Source organism: Onychostruthus taczanowskii, unplaced genomic scaffold (assembly GCF_017590055.1).
Source record: "Onychostruthus taczanowskii isolate IOZ18803 unplaced genomic scaffold, ASM1759005v1 scaffold40, whole genome shotgun sequence".
In the NCBI taxonomy this organism is placed as follows: domain Eukaryota; kingdom Metazoa; phylum Chordata; class Aves; order Passeriformes; family Passeridae; genus Onychostruthus; species Onychostruthus taczanowskii.
In genome coordinates, this window is record NW_024501460.1 from 6,806,860 (window position 1) to 6,826,111 (window position 19,252).

Genomic DNA, 19,252 nt, shown 5'->3' on the forward strand with positions numbered 1-19,252 from the left:
TCGCCGTTTTCCGCGAGAGAGGATTTATGAAAGTGCTGGCGGCCAGCGCTTCTAGCCTCGCCTCTCAGGGATGGGATGGATTTAAAACTGAATAACGAATTGCAGAAAAATTACGACTTTCTCCCGACGCCATTTCCCACCCCCCAAGCGCTCCGCCGGGGGGTGGGACGGTGATGGAGGGCGGAATGCACCGGTGCGAGCTCATTAGCAAAGCAAAGGTTGCAATTAGTGTCTGCTGCTGCGAAGCGACCTCTCCCCCGCCCGCTTCTCCTTTAGCCCCCATCACCAAATAATTGCAAAGTATCTGTTGATGTTTTTCTTCCACCCGTCAAAACGTTGGAGCCCTGCCTGCTCCAGGGCTCCGTCCTGGTTTTGTTGTGTCTGGAGACAATGCTCCGCCAGCGAACCATCAGAGGTGAAGGGGGGTCACAAGGGGAGGCAGGAGCGCTGCCCTGCGAGCCCACGGGGGCCTCCCCTTGCCGCCCACCCCTGCAAACCTGCCACCCACAAGCGGGAGGGGCGGCGACCCCCGCCCGGTGCCCCTCTCCCTGCGCTGCTCCGGGGCAGCCCCGAGCACGCCTTCCCGGCCGGGAGAGTAGCGGGAAGAGGATGTGACCCTCATGTCCGCCCGGGGGGGACGTGGCTGCTTTATGTGCAAGGCGTCGGGAGGAGGTGGTGGTGGAGGCAGACTCTTCCATTCTCCCAATTTACACTTAAATTTTATTTTTCTAAATACCCTTGCAGCACTCGATGCGTCTCCGAGAGCGACCAGAGCCGGCCGCAGAGCCTCTTCCCACCACCCCCCTAAGCCGGCGTGTTCGTGCCCGAGGAGCGGGGCTGCCCTGCCTTCAGCCCCCGTTTGCTTTTACCCTTCGGGCTTGCGCTCCAAGCTTCGAGGTGTATTTTTAGATGGAGCTGGCGGTTTTGCTCTGCGACCCCGAGGAAAACCCCGTCGCTTTGTCTCGCCGGCCTTCCGCACCGGGGCCGGGGATGAGGGCGGCGGGCGGGCCTGCTGTGTCGCCGGCGGGCCCTGGGGCAGCGCCGACCCCCGGCCCGGCCCGCTGGCAGAAATGGCAAAGGCTTGTGCTCCCGTGGGGCCACCCCACCTCAGGCCGCCGCCGAGCTCCTTGCTGTCTGCAAGCCCACGAGTGGCCGGGGGCCCCTGAAAGGCCTCAAGAGAAGGGGAAAAAAAAAAAGTTTAAAAGAGGCTCTAGTGGTACTTTTACCATTGTCAAGACAGGTTCTGGGGAAGGGCAGCGGCCCGTATGGTGGAGGCGAGGGGCTGAGTTATGGCTAAGAGATGTGCGGCGGCGGCGCTGACAGGCGGCGGGCGCGGGGGAGAGAGCCCGGCCGTCGCTGCTCGTAATTCCTGGCGCTGCCGGGCAGGGAGCCGCAGGCAGGGCCAGGCCGGCCTTCCCCACCGGGCCCCAGCCCTGTGCAGCTCGCTGGGCAGGAGCTGGGCTCTCTCTCGTCTCCCTGCCCACCCGAGTCCCCTCTTCCTGACGGGGCGCACTCGCGGGCAGCCCGCACCACCCTGCGCTGCCATTCCTATCCTGCTTCTCCCCGTAGCAGACGCGCAGGGTGAACTCTCCGCTTCCCACGACGCAGTGGAACAGGCTGTCCTGGCGGGGACCCCCGAAAGAGTCCCGGGCCAGTATTCCCGGCCCCGGGCAGCGCAGAGTGTCAATAGTCTGGCCCTGGCCACCAATCGGCCTTTCCCAGCCCGTGCCACAGCCGTTCCGGGAAAGGTTAAACCCACTTTGTCGTTCGGTTTGTTCGGTGCTGCTTCTGCGGAAGCTTGCGAAAGATGCTAAGGACTGGAGGCCTGCTGGGTTATTTACTACTGAGGCTGCTCTTTTCCATTAACGAAGCTGCAGGGTCTCCATATGAGACCAGAGACGGGCAGAGGGGGAATGTATCTTTCGAACCTGCACGCAAGAAATGTTTGACGCGCACATGAAACTGATGTAGAGAACACAAGTCTGTAGCTGGTGTATCAGCCACATATACCATGTCATCTCTCTAAGTCGAAGCTTGTTAGTGGTTTGTTTTTGTTTTTGTTTTGCTTACAAGTTATTATTTGTTTCGTTTTCAAGACGTGATCCCGTGGTCAAAGAGCAGTACTTTAGGAGCAATTAAGGATCAGGCAGGAAGGTAGTGTTAGGGGAACCGAAAAGCACTTTTGCCAAATGGTAAAAAGCAGCGGGGCAGTGTGCATTTGAACCTGTCATGACCAGTACCTTTTATTTTTTTGTCCCTACAAAGGCAGCAGAAAGACACCCAGCAGCACTGCGAGGGACTGCTTGGTCTAGAATCAGTTTTCACCTTCCCATCCTTTTCCAAACTTGTTCTCCAATATAGACAGATAAACCAGAGAATAAAAATGCTTCTCTGGATGTGCTACAGTGAGAGATGCCAAAGACCCTGAAGTCGAAACTCCCAGTCCTCGGCAGAGACGTGTAAACGAATATTCAGATGTACCAGCAAGCCTGATAGTGAATCACTGTAAGAAAAAAATAGTTCGCTGCGAAACAAAAATGCCTTGCCATAAAAGCGCTGGAATACTTCTAAAAATGATTCCGTTCGCCGCCAAAGACCCGCCACCCGCAGCCTGTGACCGCCTGGCCGGGGAGCTGAGGAGGGGGCAGCCCTCGGTGCGGCCGGGCAGGCGGAGCTCGCCCCCTCCCCTCCCCTCCGCCACCCGCCGTGGCCCCGTGGCAGGGGGGCAGCGCTGGCCACGGGAGACCCGCTCGGCCGTGGCAGGGTGTGGGAGGCAGCCGCAGAGCACAGCCGCGGCCGTGCGGCCGCACACGCGTGGGTGCCCAAGGCACAAGGGCGAGCGCGTCCTGCAGGGGCTGTGTAGCAGATCCACGCGGTGTGAACACTGCGGAAGAGCGCAGCTAAAGCAAGGACATGCACCCACGGGAAGGGGGATTAGTGGTGTTTTACTCCTAAAAAAAAAAAAAAAAAAAAAAAAAGGGGAGGGGGGGTCAGCCGTGGAGTCGCACCCCTTCGAGGAAAAAAGCACCCAAGGAGGCTTTTTATAAATATACCCACGTGAGGTGAGTGGCAATGTGTGTGTGATGCCTAGGGAGGTCCAGGCCTCCGGACTGAGTATCGCGACCTGCTCGGCGTTGGGTCTGTGCTGGAAGAGCCCGAGGGTGCCGCGGAAACTGCGGGCGGGCTGGAATCCTCACCCGCGTGGGGAGATGCTTGGAGGGAGAACAACAGGGACATCCTTCTGTCTTTGCAGCTCCCTCTCCTCTCCGCCTTAGGTCTCGTACTCTGTGCACCTGTAGGCACGGTCTCAAGGAGCGGCCGGGCACCCACGTTTCCATTTCCCCATTCGCGCTTTCGAAGGAACAGCCCCAAAGGAAGTGGCTGCTCCGGCCGCCCGGGCGCGCTCCACTCCGCGCCGCGCATTTCCCGCGGCACCTCCGGCAAATGCCGCCCTTGGAGACCGGCGCACGGAGCAGCTTCCCTGCTCCCCCTAGGCTGCTGTCGAGCTCCCTCCTGTCACCCGCATCACTTCCATCACGGGACCGCTCCTGGGCATAGCTACCCCCACCCATCCCGCGATTGGCTCCTTTTAACATGGGGGTCCCCCCTACACGAAGTTAAAAAGCAGGAGATGCACTTCAAGAAAGTGTATCTCCTGTGTGTCCCGCTCCTGTGAATCTTGCTCTTTGCTCACTTCCAGGCATAAAGTTAAAATGATGGGAGTAATTGGTGGGTGGAAGATCCTAAACCAACGGGAAATGTATGGGCTTGACGACCTCTGGATAACCCAGGTACCTTGGCACAAAAAGCAAAAAAATATTTACTCACCTTGAAGTTTCTATTTTTTTAAAGTTTTTTTATTTATTTTGTTTTTATTTCTTAAGTCATCTTTTGAAATGGTTCACGCTCCTGTCTGAGGTTTAATTATAGTAAGCAGGAAGAGGGTGGAAGGGGAATGGTTTGATTCTTGGGGGAGGGGCTCAAAAACCAAAACACCCTAATCTCCCCAGATTGAGAAGGTGCTGGACAAAAAGGCTTTCTGTGACTCATGCACACTCTGAAATGAAGATCTGAAAAACATATACAAGCCCCAGCTTGACTGGTTTGAAAGCGATTCCAGCAATTAGGAATTAATTCAGCATGGTCAAAAGGCGATTTCACTGCAAGTTATATCAAGTTATCCAAACTTTTACAGAGTTCAGGTGCTGGAAATGGGCTGCTGGGGTGGAGGTAAGGCTGCAGGAAAGAAAAACAAGGAGTGCTCAGGAAAGGCAGAAAGGGCAAGTTGTGGAACAAGGTCTGGAGGCATGGTGAGCCCATGTTTGCACAAAAGGTCTGCTGACCTTTGAAGAGGGGAGGAGTGGGGGGCAGGGAATGATTTTTTTCTCAGATGGGATTAAATCCTAAAAATGTGCTGGAGGTCCTAGAGAATACAAAGATGAGTCTCAACTAAAAATGAAATCAATGGGTTTGGCTGATCGATTTTTCAGGTACAGTATGATCCTTCCCCAGTTAGTGGCAGAAGACAGATTTAGCCCAGGCAGAGCTGACCCTGGGATGATGTATGGGGCAAGAGGCACTGGGAGGATGTAGAGGGTGGAGGCAGGAATAAAACTGGTCTTTTAGACACAGGCAGGCCAACAATAAAACCATCACAGGGAGGGCCAGCTGCCCACCCTGGTGGCTCATGGCAGTGCTGGCCATGGGTTGCATCTGTGGCATGGGTCCTGTGGTGCCTGCCGGGCCCAGCCAGGTCTCAGGCGTTGGGATTGTTCCTCATGAGCTCCACGTCAGCGTCCACCATCTCCCTAACCAGCTCCTGCAGGAAGGAGAGAGACAGATGAGGCCCCAGTGCAGGGACAAATGGGCAGCATGTCAGGAATGCCCCAGGGCATGACAAGCCCCCCACAGCAGAACCCCCACAAGCCTCCTGCTGGCCCCCCACAGCAGAACCAGGACAGGTCGGGGCTTTGCTGGGCCCTTCCCACAGCAGCCCTGGCCAAAGCCCTGGTGCGTCAGCGCGTTGACACACCTGCTTTCTTCAAAGCAAGGATCCACCCAATCCATGCAGAGGCACAGAAAATAGAGTTTCTCAGGGTGCCCAGGTCACCCCACACAGAGGTGTCCCCTCTCCTTTCCCCTCCCTGGGAATTATCTTTAGAGGACATGAACGCCCAGCAGGTACAAAGCACGCCAGAAAGGCCACTCACATCAAACGTGACTCTCGGCTTCCAGTTCAGCTTTTGCCTGGCTTTGGTGCAGTCCCCTTGCAGAAAATCCTGTGGAAAAGAAGAGAGAGGCACTGCAAGAACTGCTACCTCCCCCACCCCGATGGCCTCCCCATTGCTCCTGCTTCCCTGTGAGCTGAGCATGGGCCGGGCCCACTATTGGACTCTTCCGAGGACAAATTATTTCTCTTGAAGATGCAATTTTAGTGGAAGCTCATATGCCTATTAAATCACCAGGAGGCAGCATCCTTTTACCACGCTATTTCAGATGGAAAGAGTTATTCTTTGTGTGTACACAGAGGGCTTGAACTCCAGCCTTACAGCCATATAATGGTGAACATTTTATAAGAAGTTATTGTACTTAGTCATGCTAGTGAATGAACTGATTCAAATTCCTTTCCCCCAATTTGTTTAAGTAATAGAAATCACAGAGCAAACATGACAACTAGCCTCTTTCAAATAAAAACATGATCACAGACAAATGATGCTGAAAGACTTATGGGTATGGATAATCATATGCAACACCAGTAAACATCCAGCTTTTGAATGTGTACATATTTTTTTCCTAGAGTATTTTGAGTATCCACATGCAAATAAAAGTCTAAATATCTCATAAATGAAAGAATTTGCCTTGAAATAATTACAGAAACCAAGACTTTGGTCATGTTCACCTTACTGTTCAAGTATCCTTAAAAGAGCTACCGAACCAAAACAATTCCACAACCAGTCATCAAACATAATGTAATAAAATTAAACAAAGACAAAATCTCCTTTAACTGCATTTCTAATTGAATATAAAAATTGATTGTATCTTTCTTTAAAATTGGAAGACAGTGTTTAAACAGTTAGCTTTTTCCAAATGTATGTGTTGGTTGAATAAAATATATCATCTCATAAGCTGTGTATCTTTGTAGCAATAAATACTAAAATTATATCTGTCTAGGTTTAAAGAAACCCAAACAAACCCAGCTTGGTCATGGAACAGCAAAGCTAAGGCTGAATTATCCTCTTTCATTTGACTATGGTGGCAACACAGCAGGCTTTCCAGAAAAATGCAAGGGCTGCTTTTTCTCTCCCTCTTCCACACTCTGACCAGCGGGGGAGCTAAGGAGCATTTGGTGAATGTAGGTTGTTTTTTTTTTAATTTGTAATGCTGCATGCTACATTTTTCAGATGCTCTCTGTTATCTTATATGGTTCAGGTCATGTTAACTTCCAAAATCACCTCATCCTGTGTAGTAAAATGTAGGAAATTCTTCTTTATAATCGTGCACAAGAAAGCTAGACAGCTTGCTTCCAGAGCAGAGGAAATCCACCAAAGGAAATATGGCACTGAAGTAGGGGATGTGGAACAAACACGTCTGCTGAGACTTATTCCAGGCAGCAGTTTTACTAGCTCGGTCTTTAGGCTAAAAAGCATTTCATCCTGCCTTCAGAAGAGAGTAAACAGATGGATCAGAACAAAATGATATGAAAATAAAAAAAATGCCATGATTTCCTTAAATTAGACTAAATGATTTCCTACTGCAGCCCTATAATAGGCTTTTTGAAACTGCAGCAGACATTTGAGGCCAAGTCATGCAAAACTGCATCAACTTGAGGGATCCCCTGGAGGGTCGTGTGAATATGGATTGCAAAATCTGGTTTGAAATGGGAAAGACGCCTATTAACTTTGATAAAATTTGGATCAGACTCTAATGTGCTCATAGAGGTATGTCTTTTATCTGGAGTTCAGTTTAATTTACATACGTGTGTATATGTATGTGTCTGGAAACAAGGAAATCCTTCATAAAATAATAATTTCAGAATAAAAACAATTGCCTTTTATTCAGCTCTAATTCAAGCCATTAGCTAGAAGTGAAGTGTTTAAATATCACCTAGTTTTATGTCATAAAAGCTATATCATAAAACTTAGATTTTAATTTTTATAAATGCTGTGTAAGTAACACTTTTACATCCACAATCTTTGTATCAAAAAATACTTTGAAACGAATCCTTATCTAAGATCCTGGCTTCCCATTTTAAATTAAAAATGACTAGGAAGCACAAAATGAATTGCCAGGGCTTGCTGTCTGTGGCTGCATTCTGCTTTTGAACAGCTTGGGAGCAGTCTTTTAACTGTCTTGGACAAATGCTTTTTCTTAAAACAGATCATCTAAAAAAAATACTTTACCTAATTCCAGCCCTTTATTAAAAAACATAAACAGTCATCTGCTGAGTAGGCCAAAATAAGGTTGGGGGTAGGCTGCAAATCAGTAAAAGGGAAGGATTTGCAGTGCTGGATTATACACAGAGATCACACAAACAACTAGTATGTTGAAGCCATCTAGGTGTAAAAACCCTCATATTTTTCCTTTAAAAATTCACAAGCTTTAACAATGATGTAGTAAAGGTATTAGGGTATAATCTTTGAGAAAAAAAGAAACAGGGGGAAATAATGGAAGATTTAATATATATGATAATACAAATTCCCCAGCTGACTTGAGTTAAAAGATTTCAAGTGGCTCTCCTAAAGAAGTTTGTGTCCTTTTGAGAAACACAACTTTGTTAATTTACTTGAAAACAGCATTATAGTCAAAATATCTCCTAGGCACTTTTTAAAAGGTTCACTTACAGAAGTTATTGGGTACAGAGGCCAAATGAAACCACAATATTAACACCATATTACACCTAAACTCAAGGTTTGATTGTATTCTTATTAGCCAAGGTTTCAACGCTGAGTGGAAATGATGACTGGAACAAAGCTATTCCTGATTAAAGGATTGTATTGCAGTCATGTTTCCTGTATTTTTCTACAAGTAGCTCATAATATGAAAAACAATAAGGTAATTACAATAAAATATGAATATTACAAAAAAAAAAAAGCTTCTCTTGGAACAAAATGATTGCTTGTTTATAGTGTTTAAGTCTTTCACTGAAACCAGAAATGCATCTGTCAGGCTTCCAAAAGAAAAAAAAATTCCACAAGCAACCCCACCATCTAAAGAAACCCCTTTGGTATATTCATCATTAAAGTGTACTAAGTTTTCAATAGCAGGGCATCACTTTCTGGAACTACAACCATATCAGAAAGTGAAGAAAGAAGAGATCAGTTTCCACTGGAGAAAACCTGAATTTTTATTTTTTGGGAGGTGGGGAGGTAGTTTGGGGAAATGGGGGCTGGTTCTTGAAAAACATCTGCTGCTGAATATAAACTGCCCCATATCCCTACTCCTGATGGAAAAGGACCTGATGAAATGACACCACTTCGTGTTTTGTATTCCTGCAGGATTACTTTTTCTGTGCCATTGTACTTTACATACTGACAGGAAAACAAAGCCCTTTGACTCCCTGAAAACTCTGAGGGTTTAGAGACTGAGCTTAGAGTCTATAACCCTAAAAACACTGACTAAGGCTTTCTGTTGTTTTTACAGCACTCAGATCATGAACATAAAATCAAGCCTTTGCTTTTACTTATCCATTTTGTAAGGAACAACTCCTTATTTTCCACACAAGCAGTTAACATAAGTGCCTAGTAATGACAAGTTTTAACGGCACACTAAGAGTCAGAAACAATATCCAGGTAAATATTTAAAGGGAAGGAAGATGGAAAGACAGCAGTCAATTTCCCTGTTGCCACTTAATATAAACAAGTAAATTCTCCTACGGCTTTATATGCAGCTCACTGTCATATGACTGCCTCTTAGAGAACAGAATAAGTTCCTATGATGTGAGCTTGTCTGTTTTACATTTTCTGCAATTGAGGCTGTGTAGAAAATACCCCATTATTACTAAATTTACTTTTGTGATTATTCAATTTTGTTGTAGAAATGCACACACACAAATGCATACAGATAAGCAGCAAGAAATTTGTTATGCAATGTGGTAAGGCATTTTTGAATTTGGCTTTTAAACCACGAGACAAAAATGCAAAATATTTTAATGTAAATATCACATTTCCCAAGCTCTTGTTCTGAGTGTTATTGCGACTCCTATTTTGTCTTGAGCAGTGATTGATCTGATTTCACTGTGCATTGTATCACTGTCTCATTCAATTAACTTTAACTGAAAATTTAAAGCCTCAAGACAATGTAAGAAAAAGGAGATAGTGTGGCCTGAAAGAAGGCCAAGGCTTCCTTTATTACTACAGCTCAGATGATTCCCTTTCAAATGTGCCTTCACTGAAGCCAGCACCCAGTGCCAGTTTTTGCTTTCTCTTACACTAGAATAAAACTGAGATCAAATGCTCGGTAAAACACCTGTGATGGAATTGTGCCCAGCTCTGCTTGCTGAAGCACAGACAAGGCTTTACCTCTAAAAATAAACAAACTTGATCTAAGCACATAACAGTATAACTGCATCTGAAAATCAGCCAGGGTTATGTTCACAATCAGCACAACTGCTTGGAAGATGATTTGTTACATCAGAGCTCCCATAAGCAAAGAGCACTGACCCAGCTTGGTGGAGGCTCTGGCTTGAGTGTTTAGTCTTGCATTTTTTTGCTCAAGATGTTTTTTTAAAAAGGATTTCAAGAACAGAGGGGCCAAAGTTTCCTGCAAACTCCATTAGTGTTCTGTTTTCCTTATTTTCTTCTTAAGACCATCACCTTTTAGGTTTAACTTATCCCATTAAAAGAAAAAAACCCAAAACCATAGATACTTGATTAGATTACAGTTTTGTGTTTTCATCATTATCATAGAATCCTAGAATGGTTTGATTTGGAAGGCACCTTTACATTCATATAGTCCAAACTTTCTGCACTGAGTAGGGAAATCTTCAACTAGATCAGTTACTCAGAGCCCCACCCAACCTGACCTTGAAGGTTTCCAAGGATAGGGCATCTTCCACCTGTCTGGGCAATCTGCTTCAGATGCTTCAGTGTTTCACCACTCTCATAAGTTTCTGCCTTATATTTTGTCTAAATCTACCCTCTTTAAGTTTAAAACTATTACCCCTATTACCCTTTTTCCTATCACAACAGGCCCCATTAAAAATTTATATCACATGTGTATAGTAAGGTTTATCTTATGAAATAATCTCCCCTTTGTGTACTTCCTGAAACATTTTACATAGCGTTTTTTAAAGAGGGTTCAAGTAGCAAATCTCTGTAGTAACACCAGCTCCACAGTACATATGTGTATCTGCTGCAGCTTATTGCTTGGAGAACAATTGCTTGGAGGCTTGCTTCAGCCTTGCTGAAGTGTTGCAAACATGTCAGGAGACTGCATGCATTGCTCACTAGGCAGTTCTTTCACCATCAACCTTATCCCCCGTTCCCTAGTGTTCCGCCACACTTGCACACCAGGCGCAGCGATGTTGTGTTTTAACCCAGATGCAACATTGGAAAACACTTATGGTGACTTCTTTTGAGCACTCTGTTAAGAAAAGTAGAAATATCTGACTAAAACCAGAGCTGTAGAGCCTGTAAACATGGGCCTTACTGGTGCAAAATTCAATGCACAGCTTAGCTGAGCTTGGATCAAACCCCAGGAGGAGTCACAATAATGAGCACTGTCTCCTGTGCACTGCTCTGCGTGTTCTTCTGGAGATCCACGGGACAGAGAACACCAACTTGGCTTCTTTACAAAGGGTAGTATTTGTTATAATATCTATAGTAACAGGGATGAAAACCCTGTATAATCATAAAGTAAGAGACTCTTATCCATAGTAAATGTGAGGAGACCGAAGATAAAAAGAGTGAAGCCTAACAAGGAGCACAACAAACATCTCCAGGAATTTAAGATGAGCCAAAATGTGTTGTTGCTCAGTTTTCATTTTTTCTTTCCACTGTTCTTAGAAAAGCAAAGTTGTGGAGCAGTTGGGGTACCAAGGGAATAGAAGAATGCCAGTGAATTTGGTTCCTGATCTAAATTTGTTTTAATGCAGCATGAACAGACTGCTTTCCACTCTTGGGTCAGCAGTCTTTTGCAGAAAGACAGCATTGTTCGCAAAGAACCACAGGAAAAGGCAAAAGGCAAAGGCAACCAATAGGCTGAAACTCACATATACCTAAATGCCATTGAAAATAAGAGGCATAATGTTTTTTTTCCCCTAGCATGTTTTCCTATGCAAATCCCCTCCCTATTCAGAAAGTTTAATCTTTACTAAACCATGTTGAGGAGGAAGGGAAAGGGAAAGAATGACTTGAGGAAAGGACTGATTCTGCACGGCGCTGAGCCCCAGTACGTCCGACGGATCTTGGCAGGCTGCGAGTGCTGGGCATCTTTAGGGTAAGGTTTTACCTCGGGACCCCCCTGTACTCCAGCAATAGGCATCAACACAAACCACACAGTCAATAAAACCTGAGCACAACCTTGGCTTTTCCGTCAGGAACCAAGGGCGTTAGAACAGCGGCTTTATCTTATCAGTTTGATAATCTTTAATTTGACCAGCTTCCAAAGGGTTAAGGCAAATGAACTCGGAACAGCAATAAACATTAGGGCGATAATAACAGTAATGGAGCTCCTCTCCCTCCTCCTCCTCTTCCCCTCCCTCCCCTGCGCCTTTTCCACTTCGCTGCTGCCTATCAGCCCCAGCCGAAGCCGAAGCCAGACCTCTCTTTCAATGACAGGGGGTGATAAGAGACTCGAAGAAAACAGCAAGCTGTCTGGTCTGCTCAGGAAGTCGGGGACGGGTGGTATTGTCCATCAGCGGGGCCACGCGGCGGCCGGAGGCCGGGAACAATGCTCCGCTCTGGGGAAATGGGCTCACTCAGCGCCGGTGCTGGCAGCCCCACCGCCAGCGCAGATAAAGCGCTGAGGCAGGAGGGGCTGGCCCCAGGTGCCTCCGGGGCCGCCGCCGGGCCCGAATCGCGGAGCCGGAGGCGGTGCCCCCTCACGGCCGCGGGGCCGCAGCCGGGGAGGAGAGGCCGCGGGCCCGGGCCGAGCTGCAGGCACAAGAGCCCCTCACAGCGCCGAGCCTTACTCAGATCTGTCCATTTGCCAAGCGAAGCCTGAGAAAACATCTTGGCCAGAGCCGTCCCTCGAGCCAGATAAAATTCCTCCCGAATTACAGCCCGATATCCCCGAAGCCAGTGCTGAATTTCACTCGCTTTGGATGCGGAGCTGAGCTCGCTCCTCAGGAGCCGTCCCGCACAGCTCTGTGCCAGGGCATCCCGCTGCAAGAGGGACCATGGCTGCTTTTCGGGTGCCATGCATGAGGCAGGCCAAAGAGTGTTCCTCCTGCAGCAGGGAAAGCCCTGCTGCCGAAAACAGCGAAATTCCTGCAGCTGGCTGCAGGGAGGCGGGTGCTTCCCTCCCTCGCAGTTTGCCCTGAGGCCCAATTTTGCATGCCTGGGAAGACCTGGAAATTGTTCCCCAGCCTGGATGTAAGTGCAATTGTAACCTCAGCTCATGGCCCTGCAAAGTGCCAAAAAGGCTTCCGAATAGCAAGATAATTTCTAGTTCATAGGAATCCTTATCCTAAATAAGCAGGGACTTCTGGAGGAGAGGAAGAAAATCAAACCCACTCTATTTGCCATATACAGACCATAATTATGATAGTTCAGGCATGAGGGCTGGACACAATCTGAGAATCAGAGAAAGGTTTTGGTTGGAAGGGATAGTAAAGATCAGCTAGTTCCAACTCCCTTGAGCAGGGACACCTTCCACTAGACATGGTTGCTCCAAGCCCTATCCAGCCTGGCCTTGAACACTTCCAGGGATGGGGCATCCACAGCTTCTCTGGACAACCTGTTCCAGTGCCTCACAACCCTCACAGTAAAGATCTTCTTCCTAATACCTAATCTGAACCCTCGTAGAGTTTAGTTTAAAGTAATTCCCCCTTGTCCTGTCACTACATGCTTCTGTATAAAGTCCCTCTCCAGGTCTCTAGTAGGTTCCCTGTAGGTACTGGAAGGATATTCTCTTTCTGTTTTCTTTTCTCTAGGCTGAACAACCTCAAGACTTTTAGCCTGTATTCATAGGAGGTGTGCTCCAGCCCTCTGACCACCTTTGCAGTCCTCCTCTGGCCTTGCTCCATCAGAAAGAAACCCTTCCTTTCCGATATCTTGTACCAGGTTGTCCAAACACACACATCACAGCTAAAATCTTTAGCATGTTTGCTAAAATGCAAAGTAATAATTATCAAAGTAAGATTTTCCTAGTTTTGTAACAAAATAGAGATGCTCTTTGCAAATGCTGATTACAGGTGGTACCACTCCCACTGACATCCACTGCCCTGTAGCCTGGCTGCTGATGTATGAGCTAACAATTCCAAGTTTCTAACTAACCTGGGAATTAAGAGGTGTCTGAATAACATGGATTTTGCATGGCATGGCTTAGAAGCATTTGTGAATTTTCCTTTTACAGCAGAGATTTGGAGGAGGTTGTATAAGAGCATGTTTCTTCAGGCTCCCTGGACAAATGTGTCACCTGCACATCACTGAAAACCAAGACCCTGTGAGAAATGACCCTCTTTCATATAGATGGAGATCGGCTGTAGTATAGAAAAAGAAGAGGTTTCTTATGTTTTCATTGGTACCTTCAAGTCCTGCTTTTGCTCACTATTCAATGTGTTTTCCGCTTGGTTTACTTGTTCTCCACTCTGACAACTATTTTGGGGATGGAGAGTAAGATAATAATGTCCTCATCATATGTGGTTTAATTGTTGCATTATGTATATTTCGGTGAGGGCATGATACCTTTAAAATTTTTATGTGTAATTCTCACCTTTTCTGATTAGTTTTCTCGTCACTCCCTACTCTTTACATCTTCTGCAAAGATCAGGAAATCACTTTGTGAAGTTGTTTGACTTCAGCTGGGTTTTTGTGCAGGAATGAATGTCTTTTTCAGCTGTCTTTGCTGACTGACATGTCAAGGTGAATACGAAAACTGATAACCCCAGCAATCCATGCTGCAATCCTACTTAATTTCTTCTCTTCTTCCACTAAAAGATACTTCATTTATAGCAACTTATATTGGAAATGTAAACAAATTCAGTTATCTCTGAATTTGGCATCTCTGGTCAAATGCCAAATGATAAGTAACAAAACAGTAAACATTAGGACAGCTATCTTGTATTCTACTTACAGATGGTATTTATCTATCTACTTTTAGAGCTTTAAGCAGCAATTTAATAAATGCAGATCTATGAACTCAGGATTTTACTTCTTCATAGAGTTATTATTTTTCTTTTACAGGATGCATTGTTTGTGGTGGTTTTGCTACCACATGGACATTCACATCTCTGAAAAAAATCATGGCATTTGTTATGTTAACATCAAAATGATACTCAAATATTTTTTTTTGAATGGCATGCTGTTATGTTTGCCCTAATTTAAAAAAAATCATTTATTCAAAATAGACTTTTTCATCTAAAGAACATGTAATTGAAACGTCTAATTAAATCACCTGTAATAGCAGTTGCTGTGTTTGCTCTTTTTTCACCTCACCAATTGAAGTTGGGCGGGAGTGATGTCACTCCCTTCCTTAAGTCTTACAGTGTTACATGAACCTCTGTCCTTCTGAAGTTGTGGTAAGACCTGGGGGAAGGGGACAGAGAGGAGGTGGACATTTCTCTCTTCCTGTCTTCCTCCCTGCCATGGATTAACTAGTACATAAGAGTTAGCATGGAGGATGTTCAGTCATTTCTCATTGTTCGAAAATAAGTTGTAAAATACTCCCTCCCTACAGTATGGGGGATGAAGAAGGGAGCTGCCATTTCTCTGGACAAAGTCACAATCTGCCTTTTACTGTTGGCTGTTTTTTTTAGAAGCAGCCTCCCTCTACACAGTCATAAACCCGATCTAATTTATGAGATGCATCACCTTGTCCCCCACCCCTCACTGCATTCCAATTTCTCAATAAAAACCCCATCTGATTTGAAAGCCCTTTTCAAGACAAAATATCTGGGGAGAGTTTAAGCTGTGAAAAGCTTAAAGGGAGCTCAAGAACTGAGATCTTTTTACCCAAGAGGGAAAAAAAAATTGAAGTCCCCATAAGGAGGGGATTCAGAACATGACACTGTGGGCCTCCTGTCTGCAAAAATGAAGCTATCTTTGCCTGAACACAGTTACAAGACAAGCAAGAGTCCACAAAAGGGTTAAAATAAAACAAGGTAGGATAATTTCTGATGCTGAGTATGTCCCAAATGTATTCTCCTGTGCACTTCATAGAGAAGGAAGTCCAAGCAGTGGCCTTTCACATGACATCATAAAAGCCTAATTTATCACCAGCCACCAAACATCTAGAAAATCATAACATCCTTTCAGGAAAACCATGTGCAAGATAATCAGACTTGCTTTGATGAAAGATTTAGTACTTTAGTCCAAGTAGGACACTACAAAGAAGAACCCTTTGCAGGTAGTAGCACACAACAATGCATGTCATATTTAATACTTCAAACTCACACTTTATTCATTAAAAAGCTTATGCATTTCCTGTCCATAAACAAACATCTTTTTACTCTGCATGTGTGGTCAAACAAACCTGTTAAGATAAAACACTGGTCACTAGTTAAGTCCAGACAAGATAGACAGCTGAAAATCTCTTTTACAGATGAAACACGTGCTATTGCTGCAAATAAAGGTGCTGTGCTCCCCATTCCCTCATCTCACAGTCCCTTGCAAGTGTGTTATGGATGTGGGCTGAGTATTGCCACAGCTTGTCATACCTTTGGAAAGGATAAAGTCCGTCCAGCACACTCGGCATCACAGCTATGCTGAACCGAGGGGTGCACTCCCCCTAACAAATTCCAAAACATTCTGCCAAAGACCTTGTCTCTCTGTCCAAGGCTCTCACTGTTCTGCCTCATCAGTTTTTGGTGATTGGTGTAACCTGACTGTCTTGATGGAAAAGTGCTGCACAGCAAGCAGTATATTGCCGTAAAATCAATTGGTTTCACCTTTGCAAATGAAATCGAACAAGTCTGCTGTTTGTGTTGATTAGGCAGACAAAACAGAGCACAAAGCAATTAATGAATGGCTACAAATACCAGCTGCATGGTGTTCAAGTTGGAAGTTTGTTGGTTTGTATTTAAAGATGCACAGATTCCAATTGCCATGCAGTTCACTGATCCTGCTGCTTAATAATCTGACCCTTAGGCTCCTGCTGGTCAGTGGCCACAAGTTCTTCTGGTCTGACTGGAAAAATAACCGGATTTTCCACAACATTCTTGGTAGTTTGTTGTTGCATATTCTCTGATCTTCATTAATAAAAATAACTTCCTATTACATTTCCTGCACAGGAAAGCCTGGGGAAAAAAAAAAGGTTTTTCCTATGATATCTTTCACTTTCAGAGCAGACATTAAACTCACCACACAATCTTCCAATAAATCAATAAAATGAATACAACTATCTTATTTTCTTTTTAAAGATTAGTATTTTGTTTTCTTCCATCCTTCCCTTACCTTGGTATTTAATTTCTCTCACTTTTTTTTTCTTGTTTAAATCTTTCCCGTGTTTTGGTGTAGTTATTTTCCTGTAAAATCCCAATTACCTCTTTTTATTGTAAGATATATTTCTTTCCTAATTTGATGTGTCTCCCAGTCTTTCATTCAAGCTTGTCCCATTTCTCTTTGGATCATCAATCTCCTGCTCACAAACATCATCTTAAACCTGGTCTTACTTTCCTATCTCTCCTTCAAGACAAATTCCCTCACACTGAGATTTTGTTCTCTTCTCCTCATTTCTACTAGTGTTCTTTTCACTTGAATATTTTTTTCCAAATTATTTTCTCTCTGTATCATCACAGATTTGTTCCTTTTTCTTTTCCAGTGGTACTCCATCACACACCTGCTTTCTCTTCCCTCAGGATTTTGTGTGGAACATTGCAGGATTCTGGGAGACAATTCATATTACCAGTAGCACAGCAGAGGTTTGCTGACAAGGCTGAAACTATGTTGTAATAAGTTTTAAATAAGCAATAAGATATCCTAAAGCTCACAGTGCCAGTGTAAGTAGGGGTAAAAAGCAGATTCATTGACAGTTATTACTATTCACAGTAGCTGCCTGTAAAATTCCACAAATTTGGCAGTGTATTAGCCATATACACTTTAAAAGCATGGCTAATATGCTTTCCTTCTTTCCAAAACATCACCAAATATGTATACCACTTCTTGAAATCTGTCCTCTCAATGACCTTCTTCTCTTAAATACTTTCAATTAAAGAAGAAAGGAATTTTGGATCTGTTACCAAAAACTTCTTCATTACTTCACCCTGCAGCGGTCAAACATGTAAAACTTAATTACAGAAGGAAAACAGTTGGCATTTTCTACTGGTCCTGCCCTACTTACCAAACTTCCTCTAGTTCCACAATTAAAAAGCAAGCAAACTGTCCAGACACAGCAGCAGGCATGCGCTCAGAATACTCCAATGTTTTCACCTGTGTAATGTTTAAAATGTGAGATGCCTCATCAATCACTTGACTCCTTTACAAGGAAAGTGTCTCTTGAGACCACTCACACAGGAATCATTTATTGCCAAGTTTCAATGTGAAAGACAGAGCTGTTCCTCAGACAAGCAATCTTATTTTTCATTCATGTTTTGGCAGGGCAGAGATGCCAGGTAAGAGTCCCATTATGCATTGCACAAACAGAGAAATTGCAGCCCTTTCTCCGAATATTTATCAAAGTCAAATATCACCTCCTGGAATATTCTGTTAGAATTCATCTACAACTCCTTTTCAGTGCAGGTCACCAGTGAATCCTTCTGGCTTAATTTACTTTCTCTGACGTATTCTGGTGTAATGGCAATACATATGAACACACATAGCCATGAATTACAGAACTTACATGTATCTACCAAGAATCTCAATAGCAGATGAAGAAAGCTAGATTAACATCTTGGCATTTTCATTCCACTTGTAACCTCAGCAAGACTTCAACTAGATGTATTATCACTTAGACAATACAGAACTGCTTCACAGCAGCACAGCAGTGACAATGAAGGACCACCAGAGAAGATACAGATTTTATGTAATTAAGGAATGACATTACAGTGAGAAGAAAGCACTGTCATCCCCATTTTATGAAGCTAGGAGGCAGGATGATTTAGGGACTTGACCAACACCTTGGAATGAGAGGGAGGAATAAGTAGAGAACTCAGGCTGTATCCAACCATTTCCCTCTGATGTACAGCTTACTACAGATGAAGAAGCCAAGCATTCACATCACACTGCATCTGGCACAATTTGCCCTGTGTAATTCCTTGCCATTGATTTGTAGTGAGCAAGCACCCAGAAGCAAACTGCTCCAAGGATGAGTGACCATACAGCACCTTGATGCAACAGGTGGCTTATTTAACCACATGTTTCTCATTTGTCTACAGTTTCACTTCTATTTTTTCGCTGAATTTTCTTTTATAGTGTCTTTCACATAAAAATCAAATACTCATCCTATCAATACTAAAAAATTACCATTGCTTCCTCAGCTTTTCCACCCCAGGCTGCAACGATTGACTTGACAGTAATAGAACTTTATTGGGTTGTCTTTTCTGCTCTAATGACTTGACTTTCAGATGAAAAACACCCAAATAGATCAACTGTATCTTTTATAAGTACAACAGTATACATTTTAACTGCAGTAAAGACCCACAAACTTACTATTCCATACAGGCAGTGACCTGAGAGAGTGCTTGCTTTTCATAGCAGCTTTTGGCATCATTTATATTTAAATAATAACAGTCAGGATCATTTTCATCAACATGAGAAAAAAAGAAGTTCAGATCTAATCAAGAGACAGTTGTCTCCTGACACTGCCTGCTCTATGCTTGCTTGAGCACGTAGGCAGCAGCTGGCACTTCCACAGCTTGATCATTACTACTGCTCTTCAAATTATGCCTGTCACACAGGTTAGGAAAACATGAGTAATTAAACATAAACAGCATCATAAAATAATAGTAAGAAAAAAATTAATAATCATCCAAAAAAGTGTTTGGGGCAACTCCCTACAGCACCTTGGATTTCTGCCCCTTCTGCTCAGACAGTTTTCCTCTGTGTAGTTTTTAATTATTTCCTTCGTCAGTCCTTTAAGGCAAAGAGGTTTGTACGGGCGGGAAAAAACACACGTACTAGAACCGATGAGAACAGTGATATGCCAAAAACAGAAA

At 44.6% G+C, this 19,252-nt stretch overlaps 1 protein-coding gene across 1 annotated transcript in view; it reads right to left on the bottom strand.

Annotated features, from left to right (window-relative positions):
• Positions 1 to 3,879: 3,879 nt before the first annotated feature.
• GMDS (GDP-mannose 4,6-dehydratase) overlaps positions 3,880 to 19,252 on the bottom strand; it is a 409,517-nt gene continuing 394,144 nt past the window's right edge. The window contains exons 10-11 of the mRNA XM_041413197.1: positions 5,211 to 5,279; positions 3,880 to 4,819 (exon numbers count right to left, since the gene is read on the bottom strand). Coding sequence (XP_041269131.1) covers positions 4,757 to 4,819; positions 5,211 to 5,279 — 132 coding nt within the window. The 3' untranslated portion in view covers positions 3,880 to 4,756. The remainder of the gene's footprint in view (positions 4,820 to 5,210; positions 5,280 to 19,252) is intronic.